Here is an 11,641-nt window from a genome sequence, read left to right as displayed (position 1 = left end):
TTTTCTTGCCAAATTAAAGAATAACTATTTCTCTTCACAAATTCGAAAGAATGAATGAATATTGGTTACTGTTTGCATAATAAAATGAAGATTATGATATCGCGTGGGATGCTAAAGGCAACTCCAGCTTGTCAGATGTCGCCAATAATTTATCTATTTCATTTTACATATAAGAAAAGAAACTGAATTGACCTGTAATATTATGTCAATGTGTTACCACCATTATAGAGAATCTTTTGAAATGCTTACCTTTTGGTAGAATGAAATAAGATGATACGATCGCGTGCGTGAATTGAAGTTATCTTCTTGCTAAAGTGATGAAGCTATTGTCGAAGATCACTGTTTGGATTGTACAGTTGGTCAAATTGCCAGATACCTCCATATAAATTGCCAGATATCTCCATAGATATTGCAGTACACAAAACAAAACTGGCTAATGAAATTTTGACTTTATTTCAATATACAGAATGTTTTTTTCATGCAATGGGGTTGCCAGAGGTCGCCAAAAATTTATCTATTTTATTTTGTATATAAGAAAAGAAACGGGATTGAGCTGTAATATTTGGTCGAAGTGTTACCATCATCAGAGAAACTTTTGAAATGTTTACCTAAAATTCGTCAATTTTCCAGAATTTTTCGATTTTTTCTGCCAAGCGGTCCCTTAACAGAGCAAATACACTAACCTCTTCACTTCAGGGTACATCGCACGTCTGGCAGCATTAGCTGCCCGACGTGCGATGTTGCGTCATAATAATCGCATTATAAAAAATAAAGTCAGTGCTCAATCGTTCGTTCTCTTTCACCCGTGTATTTTTATAACCATAGAAAATATGATGAAGCCAGTTTAGAGAGAATGAAGGTTACGTAGGTACGACTACAACAAATATAATCAAGATGGCGACGTCGGCATCATCAAGTACCCACTTGCTCCTCATGCTGCCTACGTAGGCGTCACCGTATGGAAGTGGAGAATTACAAGTCTATTGTGAAAAAAATTACATTTATTTACATTATTCGAACTTGCACAAAAATAGATAAATAGAATTAAAAAAACGATGTTAATGGCACAAAAAAATTGACTAAGATGACGGGACACTACTCTTATTTATGGAATTTACATTTCAATTCTATTGTGAAAAAAACTGACATCAATTTTAGTTATTCAAACTTGTAAATGAATTTTCGTTAATGACACCAAAACTTGATAAAGATGACATGATATTACTCTGATGTATGGAGGGAGAATTGAAAGAGAAAAACATGATATGATAAAAAAAAAAGTAGTTTTTTTAGAAGTGCACACCTACGCAATATAGCATTAGAAAATGAATTATTAATTTCATAAATTATAATACATCAACGTAATATACGTTTTCTTGGTGGAAATAAATAAATAAAAAGAAAAAAACTTGCTAGAGGCAAATATACTACCGAACAAAGCTGCGTGCATAGGATCGAGACGCCATGTTCATGTTGTCGTCTGCCCAGTCCAGTTACTGTCAGTTAGACGATGGTTTTCACGATGTGCAATGATTGTTCTTAAACTCCAGGTGACGTTAATAAGAGATGTTACAAAGATAGTAGGACTTTCTTGGATTTTATGAGAGAACACGGTTTTCTGCCGTTGTCTGTAAATTGCCCGAGGTACACTTATAATCAGGCTGTCAATATCTGTGACGATGACGACCCGGATGATCCTTAGAATTAGAGGTACTGAATTACTAAATACAGATTAGCTTACGTAGATTAGTTAGGTTAGATAGGTTAGATAGGTTAGGTTAGAATAGACAAATTTATCATCCTCTCATCTGTTCGACCTCGGCATCTATCAAAACAAATATGGCGTATCATTCAATCGCCTCGACTTCGTTCGTTAGTAAACTGCTTTTAGCAACTTTTTTGTTATTGATTTCCGCCAAGAAAATTGCATATTACGTTGATGTATCATTATCTACTAAATTAATAATTAATTTTATATCGCGTAGGTGTGCACTTCTAAAAATTAACCCACAAGAGTGTTACCAATATTGGACAATGAGTCTAAAGCAGACTAGGATAGTATATGGTCGGAGGAATAGAATAAATGAAAATTATTTTTAAATAACAATCTATGGTGATGAGACAATTGGCAAGATATAGAAATTTAAAGATTGAGTGATAAGAGATACAACAGAAAATAAAAGAAGAAAAATCAAGTTCAAAAATAAATTCTATCGCAGATAGACAAGTAGTATTCTAAAGAAAAGGAAGAGTTTGAAAGTGGTATATGATAATATAGGTGGTTTGATATCATCTATGTTAGGGGCCAGACATTACTTGATAAAAGACAACTAAAACAGTTAAGATTCATGGTTTCCATTGTTGAAACTAAGCTAGGTATAAAATTTGAATATCAAAGTCGATGACAAATAAAAGCTTGAGAGGAAGAGAAGGAAGAGAAAAAATTGTCGTATAAACAGTAAAAAGATATTTATAGAAGGAACCAAATTAGGTATATAATCTGCAGAGCATAACTGAAAGGTTAGTCTCAGAGACCACGGAAACAAAAATTAAAGAAGTAAATTAACTAAAAAAATTCTGAATATTTCATATGAGTCAGGGGTAAAGGAAATCGTACCAAGACTGAAAAGAGGAGAATACAAAAGAAAGAATTTGTTTAACAAACTGCAAATTAGCAAAGAAAAACAAACTGAGAATGAGAAAGAAAAAGTACAAGAAGCAAAAGCAACAATGTAACGACCTTAAGAGATGACTGAAGCTTTGAGAAAAGGTACATATGATGAAAATAGAAAATGTGCATTCGATGGATGTAAATATTTTATATAGATTTTTCAAAAGTCAACCGTGGCGTAGGGAAGGAATCGTCAAACGGAAAATAGATGGAGCGTATCCAAGTGAGGGTGATGGAAACACGACAGCGACCGAAAGGGTTTCTCACGCCAAAATGTCACTGGAGGAGCCACTGACATAGAAATACCCAAGTCTTTCCTACATCGGTGTCTCAAGGTCCTGCCAACACGAACTCAGTAATTTTCTAAAAGTTATATGTACATTCTTGTAGATACGCTATTGTTTTCAGTATTTGTAAATCAACTTTATTAAGCCGGTTTTACGCCATCCTAGCTGCTCATTTATATTTTTAGTTACAATGATTCTGTATTATCCATGCAGTGTCCAGCGAGGAGAGCTCATCTTCACCAACTGTGCCTCCGGGGCAGGACTCGAGCGGCGCTGCCGCCGCTGTCACCGTTACGCCGCAGAGTCTGGTTACCAAGGAGCTGGTCGAGACAGCCCTCCGGAACGACAAGGGTCCGGGCGCGAAGCTCGTCTCATGGGAATGCCAAGACTTCACTCGACCTGGCGACAACTACGCCTGCGTCGTCTCCAGCGTTAAGGTCGACTACACGTTGTGGGACGAAGAGAACCACGTGACCTACATCGTCAAACTAAATCCCTGCAGAGGTGGAGGTATGTTTGTTAATATGACACATTGCGTGTTTCGCAAAGAAGGTCTCTTCTATCAAGATCTTGTTCCAGAATTGAACAAATGTCTACGGGAGGCAGGTATGGCCATGCTGTCCGTGCCCAAGTTCTTTAACTCTCATCTGGAGTTGAAAAAAGAGGTGATCTTCCTCGAAGACTTAAGACCTCGAGGTTTTAAGATGTTCGACCGCAAGAAGGGCCAGGACTTTGCCCATGCCGAGTTGATCCTGAAGGAGTTGGGCCGACTGCATGCAGCTTCTGTCCTGCTCCAGAGGCAGAATCCCAACACCTCTTTAATGGAGAGGTTCCCCTTTCTTGAGGACTTCTGGACTAATGCCATGACACAAGCAAGTGACTTAATGAAATCCCTCATGGCCAATAATTTCGCAGGCGCTAAATCCATTGCGGAATCGACTCCCGGCTACGAGCACGTCGCCGGATGGATCGAAGATTTTAGTCTGAAGTCAATGGACATCTTGTGCAAGGAAGTCCTCCCGTCGAGTGCGGCACTCACAGTGATCAACCACGGCGACTGCTGGACCAACAACCTTCTTTTCAGGTACGTAAGGCACAGTAGTTTGCCGTGTTGATCCAGAAGCGACATGGATGTTCCCATATACAGTATGCTCTGGCTACTGACAGGCGTGTTTTTTCATCAGAGAGAAGTCCCCCCTCCCACTGGCATATGCGGGTTAGTACTATTATCGATTAATCTCGCAGAGGAAAGGGATTATTGTGTGTTTTACTGAATTCCGCAAGGCGACTTTGTTCAGTTGAGGAGAGCCTCCTTTACGTCATTTAAGTAAGAAACCCTACATAGTGCTATGCCTGAGATGCCGCCTTACGATTCTTCTCAAAGCCTTGTTATCCCCTGATATATTTTTTGTTGCATCTGTCAATGGCACTACGTTGTATTGTGACACGATGCATGGGAATAGAATATAAACCTTCAGAATGTCGCGTGTCCGGTTGAAATGAATAGTGTGCATATTGAAGGGCGCGTGTAACCCCTATTTGTGGTTAGGTTGACACATAGTTTTGAATGATCTAGCCCAAATCCGTTGATTTGCGATAGTCTTTTTTGAACATGTATTATGTGCATATTTTTGTGTTAAATAGTTTGCAGCCACAAGTAAAGATGAGTGGTCTTTTATTCGTGGTTGCTTTTGCGCACGGGACTGAGAAGGCATGTTATAATTTGTTTCCCTAGTGTGTCATATGTACAGTAGTTTATCTCCTCGCCTACTTGTGTTCTATAATTTTGTTCTGATAAATATTTACCTGTATTAAACTAAATGCCACATCGTATCTTTTGATCTGAGCAATTGAACACCTGAGCCAAGAAATTCATTTTGGGGTTCTTCAGAGAATTCTTCAAAGATGAAGTGTATCCATATGTTCGCACGAGCTCGTGTGCTAATTTGCATATGCATAGAATTGAGAACACTTTATCCCATACCGTGTTCTTGTACATGTATATAATAGAAAATGTCTTGCATAAATTTAACCTCTCTTTCTAAATACTCTTTTCGTAGATACAACGCGGATGGAAACCCAGTCGAAGCCATCCTACTTGATCTCCAAGCCACTTGCACTTGTGACCCGGGCTGCGACCTTAGCTACTTCCTGTATTCGAGCTTCAACGGCGAGGACCGCAGCGCTCACTTGGAGGACTTCCTGGACATCTACTACGACTCCTTCAAGCAGGTCCTCGACGCAGGCAAAACTCAAGTTCCCTACAATCGGCGTGAACTAGCCGACAACTTCGAAGATCATTATATGTTTGGGATTATGTTTGGTATAACATTTGCACCCCTCATTCTTATAGATTCTGAAGATGTGGTAGACATGAGCAAAATCGATGATACAAATATAATGGAATGCGCAGAGGAATTTAGAAAAAAAGGAATAGAAACTGCCAAGAAAAGCACATTGGCCCAGTCTAGATTTCTCTGCTTGTTCGACGACTTGATCAAACGAGGCGAAATTCCACCTAAGTAAGAAGAGCAATAATTACTGATGATGATGATGATGTCATTATTAACAATAGTGATTATAATGATAAATCAAAACGAGAGTATCACCGCTGAAGACTACTATTTTACTGTCGGTCTGGAAAAAATATAGGGAACTTTCCTTTTACGCGACTTTGAATTACACGAATATTGAGTTACAGAAGATAGTAACACACACACATATATATGCGTGTGTGTGTGTATCTGTGTGTGTGTGTTTGTGTATGGGTGTCTGTGTATTTTAGGACAACTAGATTTAAGATGTTCCGCCCTGGGATTCGAGCTCTGACTTGTGTCGACATAATCACGTATCCAAGAGACTAACAACTGAACAATGAATGATACAAAAGGGATCGACGATCCCCCAAGCACACACTTTATGACACAGCCGTCTTTATTTATGCGAGACCGAGAAGTTGTGTGTATCTTAGGACAAATGGATTTTAGAAGGTCCGCCCTGGTATTTGAATGAAAATGAGAATACGTCTGTTGCGCCATGAAGTGTGTGCGCGGGGGGATCATCCATCCTTTTTGTAGCATCGTTCATGGTTCAGTTGCTAGCGTCTTGGCTTTGTGATTATGTCGGCACAGGTCAGGGTTCGAATCCCAGGGCAGAGCTTTTAAAATACACGCACACAGACACACACACACACACACACACACACACACACGCACACACACACACACACACACGTACACACACGCACACACACATTTATATATATATATATATATATATGAATATGTGTGTGCGTGTGTGTACGTGTGTGTGTGTGTGTGTGTGTGTGTGTGTGTGTGTGTGTGTGTGTGTGTGTGTGTGTGTGTGTGTGTGTGTGTGTGTGTTTGCAATTCTGTTCATTCACGTTCCCTTAGTGAGAGCCAATCTATCTCATGATGACCCATCGCCATGCCATATCGCATCACTTCATCTCAATCTTTGTATTAGAAAAAGTAGTTTTCGTGACAAAGAAATTCAGTCTCACCAGTTTCAGAAGACTCAGAAACGCAGCCCTAATTCACACTTACTGTTATCATAGGGAAAATCAACTTTATGCTAAAATCGTAATACGCATTATCTCCAAGAACGCATCTACCGCATCAATCGAGTGGTCTGCAAATCCCAGCCAACATTTGATAATACTTTTTCTCATACTAACTTCACAAAAAAAAAACCCTCCGAAAAATCGATAAATGAAGATGATCTCGGCGATAGCATCGTCTTGATTTAGCAATATCAATAAGAATGATACGAGAAATCATGATGTTTTGAGCCATCGCTAGCTCGATGATGATTAGTATCTTCCTCTAGGACGGGGAACAAGGATGTATATTAAACATATAAGACATAGAAACAATGAGTATTTGTTGTGTATTGTATGTAGATTATATTTTTGTTGATGGTTTAAACCGTTTTGTAAGGAAGGTTTACTGAAACGAATTCTGGAAATTGTCTCTTAAATGATTTATATTTCTACAATTGTCTTCTAGCAAATATAATGAACTGTTTTTTCAGTTTCCAAAAAAAACTTGTTGTTTCAGAAACAAACCTGACATGAATTCATCCACACAAAAAAAAAAAAGAAAAAAAGAAAAAAAAAAAAGAAAAAAAACTCGGACGAATCTACCGAGACCACCAAGGTTACGTGGAATTAATTTGTGTAATAGTCATTCCAAGCGTAGCTGCCGACGGCTTCCATGCAAAGACGGGAGCTGACTTTCAAAAAGCTTGTGATATACAGAAGGAAATATATGCAAATGAATGAATATATCAACAAATCAATCAAGCAGTCATTCAACCAATGAATAAGTAGATGAATAAAACAATAAATGAATGAATAAATCTAAATAAAAGTAAATGTTTTATATATTAGATTCGACTTCAAGTTCATAGTCATTCATTTGGTTTAGACTGTTGGCTCGTCTCCAGGGTCACCAATGTTATTTCTTTTCCCTGGTCGCCAATGTTACCTCCGTGTGAAGTAAGCTAAGTGTCTATCCTGAAACGAGTGGCAGGGAGAGGAAGGCATGGGAAGTTTTTCAAAAGGGGAGTCAGAACACTCTATTGAGCTCGCCTTGGTATGGTTTCCATGGGCACACTTGGAATGAACGCTTCCGTGCTCAGTGCTATCGGCTGGTAGTATTCTCGTCAAAATGTACCTGTCAGAACATTTAGTTCGCCGCGGTTATGGTTCCCTTACGCACACTTGGAATGCATACTTCCGTGTTCAGTGCTAACGACTAGTACTATTATTTGAAGAACAGCTATCTTCCATATGAATAGATAGGATATTTAAAGTCGATCCCATGACTGATATGTGTATTCAAAATGCAGACGATACTATGTACGACAATAGTGATAAGATTCTAATTTTTTTGTTTTTGTATACAATAGTTTATAATATTTGTACTCTACTTATATGCATCCTTGTTACAGGATATACAGAAACATTATTCTATTTACAACAGAAATTAAATTGTTGGAGTGAAAGCATGCATATATAAAAATATAAAATAAATCAACACGAATTCCGTGCTAAGGGGTGACCACAGTCTAGACCTGGTCCGGAGGCATGATACTTGGTAGTCATGAGTCTTTAAAGGGGGCACTTTGCGTGTTGGTTACAAGACCAGCGTAAGTCCCTTTGGTCATGGCGTACAATGATATCTAATAGATCGTCCTGTCCACATAAAGAGGAATTTCTATTTTCTTTCAAAATTATACATAAGAAACAAACATGAGGCCAAGATAATGGCTTCGGTCGATGCAGAGCGTCTCCTGGAGAAAGACTCTTACTTCAATAAAATATCTACTGGGAAATCATTTGTATTTGTCTGCATTACCACAGTGTTTGCTGGCTCTGTTCTACGTGAGAATTGTCAGATGCATAATAACTCCCTCGCAACAATGCCATCTCAACTCAACTCGCTTCTGTTTTTGTAACAAGGAGAGAAGAAGAGGGAAAACGAAAGAAAGAAAAAGAGAGATATAAGAGAGAAAGAGAAAGGAACAGGCAGAAGAGAAAACAAGAAGAAAAGGAATGAAACAGAAAGTAATAGAGATAGACAGAAAAATAACAAACAAACAAAGAAAAAGAAACAGAAAAGGGAAAAAAAAAACAGAGAAAGAAAGAACCAATGAAGTGGTGACCCAGAAATTTAACCCGGCTAACTCAAGTGTCTGCAATGGAGATTCCCCCACCCCATGTGTTATTTTTATGAGAGAAGTTAACTTAACGTTTTGCGAAAATCGCATTCCTCATACTGTTGGAACAGCTTTCGCGAGGAAATCTGATATGCTGGAGGAAGATAATTTTCCTTCATTATATCAAATATTAGTCTATGTATTTTCATTGTGAGAACAAAATAGTTTACCATAATGAGTTTACGGCATCAACCTCTGCCTCATCATACCTGCAAATTTCTCTGCTATGTCTGTCATATCTGGAGGAGGGAGGTACCACCGATGATCTGGAGGTTGGAGGGAAAATAGCCCAGTGTGATAACCCCTTGACCCTAATAATATAATTTACCAAAGTGTATTTGAACCCTCCACCCATTCCCGGTCCTGCTGAGACAAATAAGATCGCATGGAGGCAAGACAAATAAGTAATTAAGTGCCACAGACGAATGTGGCGACACCCAAACTGAAGGTGTAAAAGAACATGGAGCCAGCCACGCCGATTCGATTATCGTTGTCCTACTTCCATACACATGTTGTTTTCCACTCTACTTTTCCACAAAGGAGATTTAACATATCATTAGCCAAGTGCTTGTAAATGAGATATGCAAAACACAATGGGATGAAGATGAAATGCGTATGTAAAAATGATCACTTTTATTAAACAGAAAAAAGGAGAGCATAAAACACCATAGGATTTCATGGACTTGTTTTCCAACTGTCCATCTTGCTATGACATCATAAAATATCATCATAACATTTTCTCGATTTGTTCATCTTGATCATTCAGATGGAAAAAATTCTCAATCGACGCGAATGTTGCGTTCCTGCAGACATAGTGTGATAATGCCTTCAGCGAGCATTACGGCCGACGTGTCTGATAAGAACCGGATAAGTAGATAAAAGACATGAAAGCATTCAACCAAAACCGTTTTTATTCTATTATTAGATAGTATCCAAACACATCGATTTTTTTTTTCTTCTTTTTCTTTTATTCTTGCCAATGATCCGTTACAATGACGCTGTCCTTGTACATGTCTGCAACCAAAAGTTGATACACGTGCGCTTAGTCAGAAAAATGGAAAATTACAAATGTAGTGTTACGTTTTTATTGGCGCCTTTCAACAAAACTGACCCGAAATTCGACCTAAAAATAGATTCATTCGATATTCCGTGAAATTTTACTTGTCGTAAGACGCCCTAACCTAGCATCACCTACCTAAATCCCCAACCAGGGTATGATAGTAATAACAAAATTATAAAAGATTTAAATAGAAAATAGTTTACGCAAGGAGGTGATTAGCTGCTGCTGAATCCTTAATCTATGTCCTAAAATGTATTCTATATTATATGAACCATGGCAACGCTTGATTTAATGTTCATGAGAGATGTGGCAACTATGCAAGATGGGTCACAGGGACGTGGCAACAGCGTCTGACGTGACACGCCAGGCAACATCACTATCACGATGAATGAACACAATTTGAATATGGGAACATAAGACTGGAGGATACTGCGAGAGACTATAAGGCCTACACCAGGCTGTTCCATGTCCATTACCACCTAACCTTCTTTTAAAACAACCGATAGTTTCAGCGCCCACTACATGGTTACAAAGTCTATTCCATTCGTTAACCACTCTAATGGTAAACCAAATATTGGTCATTTCCTTTTTAAACCTAAATTTGTCCAATCTAAGCCCATTACTACGAGTCTTGCCCTGCTGACTTGATATGATAACTTTGCTTGCATCACCCTTGTTAAAGCCCTTGGCCCATTTGAATGCCTCTTTTGAGTTATTGTGAATTATCCACAAGAAGCAGATTATATCAATTCACTCTAAAATGTAAACAACGCTTAAGCATTTTCATAACTACATAAGCTATGTCAATTCAATGGAAAATCCTTCCAGGATCACCCATTTCGAACAGGTTTTGTACGAAAGATGTGATGAAGATCATCTCGCAAACAGCTGCGGGATCCACTGCTAACTGGTACGTCATTAATGGCGAATGAGGTTTTTTTTTTTTTTTTTTTTTTTTTTTTTTTTTTTTTTTTAGATATATGGGGTACTACCACAATAACGGAGTGGACCAATGGGCACCCTACCGCTGTATTAGGCTCCCTCCTAATATAGTGTAACCAAATATATATTCATATATTTTAGTCAGCTTTCGCATGATTTGTAAAATACATTGAGTAATCGTAGCAAAGAAAGTCTTAAATTGGACTTGAAGGTAACAGCAGAAACAAAGTAATGATCAGGTTGGAAGTTCAAAGTAAAGCAACTGTGATCAATTTTGAGTATTTTGAAGAAATTGAAGAGGATAGTTATTTAGGTCAAACGTTAAAACTAGCAGAAGATAATGAAAATTAGAAAAAAAACGCATCATAATTGGTTGGAAAATGCTTGGTTCAGGAATACCACGAAAGGCCATGAAGCAACATGAAATTTTACAATAAACTTGTAATCCCATCTATAACCCACATATGCGAGACTTGGAAGTGTTGCAAGATGATTGAAGGAAATATTCAATCCCTTAGATGTCCAGCGTGCACACACGCACACGCTCGCATTAGCTACAAGATATCAGGTTCGGCATCTCCAGAGAACTCCCACGGGACCACCTACTGTATCTGACCTCACCGCGGTCATTTGGGCAGAGCGCGGAAGGACACCTGCATCTGAAATTGCCCACTGCAATTCATCATACGACCAAAATTATTTTTTGTGTTTTCATTTCTTGAATATAAATAACCCATGCATAAATACTGAGTGTCTATACTCAGTTCATGTATTGTACATTGTAGAAGTAGAGTAGGCAGTAGGTAGCAGAGAATATATTGTATATAGTTCTTTGTTTTGGCAACACCCACCACGTGTACGCAAATAGCACTATTGGCAACCGCCAGTGTTTTCCTCGTGGAACGTCCTGAGATGACCTGTCTAGACGGAGAGATTAAA

General features: G+C 38.4%; 1 protein-coding gene across 1 annotated transcript in view; it reads left to right on the top strand.

Moving 5' to 3' along the window:
* The window catches only part of LOC143040004 (uncharacterized), a 7,499-nt gene extending 1,331 nt beyond the window's left edge, over positions 1-6,168 (top strand). Inside the window, exons 2-3 of the mRNA XM_076210523.1 lie at positions 3,172-4,042; positions 5,019-6,168. Of these exons, the coding sequence (XP_076066638.1) occupies positions 3,172-4,042; positions 5,019-5,484 (1,337 nt within the window). The 3' untranslated portion in view covers positions 5,485-6,168. The remainder of the gene's footprint in view (positions 1-3,171; positions 4,043-5,018) is intronic.
* The last annotated feature ends 5,473 nt before the right edge of the window (positions 6,169-11,641 follow it).

The sequence above is a fragment of the Oratosquilla oratoria genome, chromosome 27, assembly GCF_046742065.1.
Source record: "Oratosquilla oratoria isolate Oo_2021 chromosome 27, ASM4674206v1, whole genome shotgun sequence".
Lineage (NCBI taxonomy): Eukaryota > Metazoa > Arthropoda > Malacostraca > Stomatopoda > Squillidae > Oratosquilla > Oratosquilla oratoria.
Note: the sequence above shows the minus strand (reverse complement) of the source record. Positions and strands in the feature narration are given on the sequence as shown.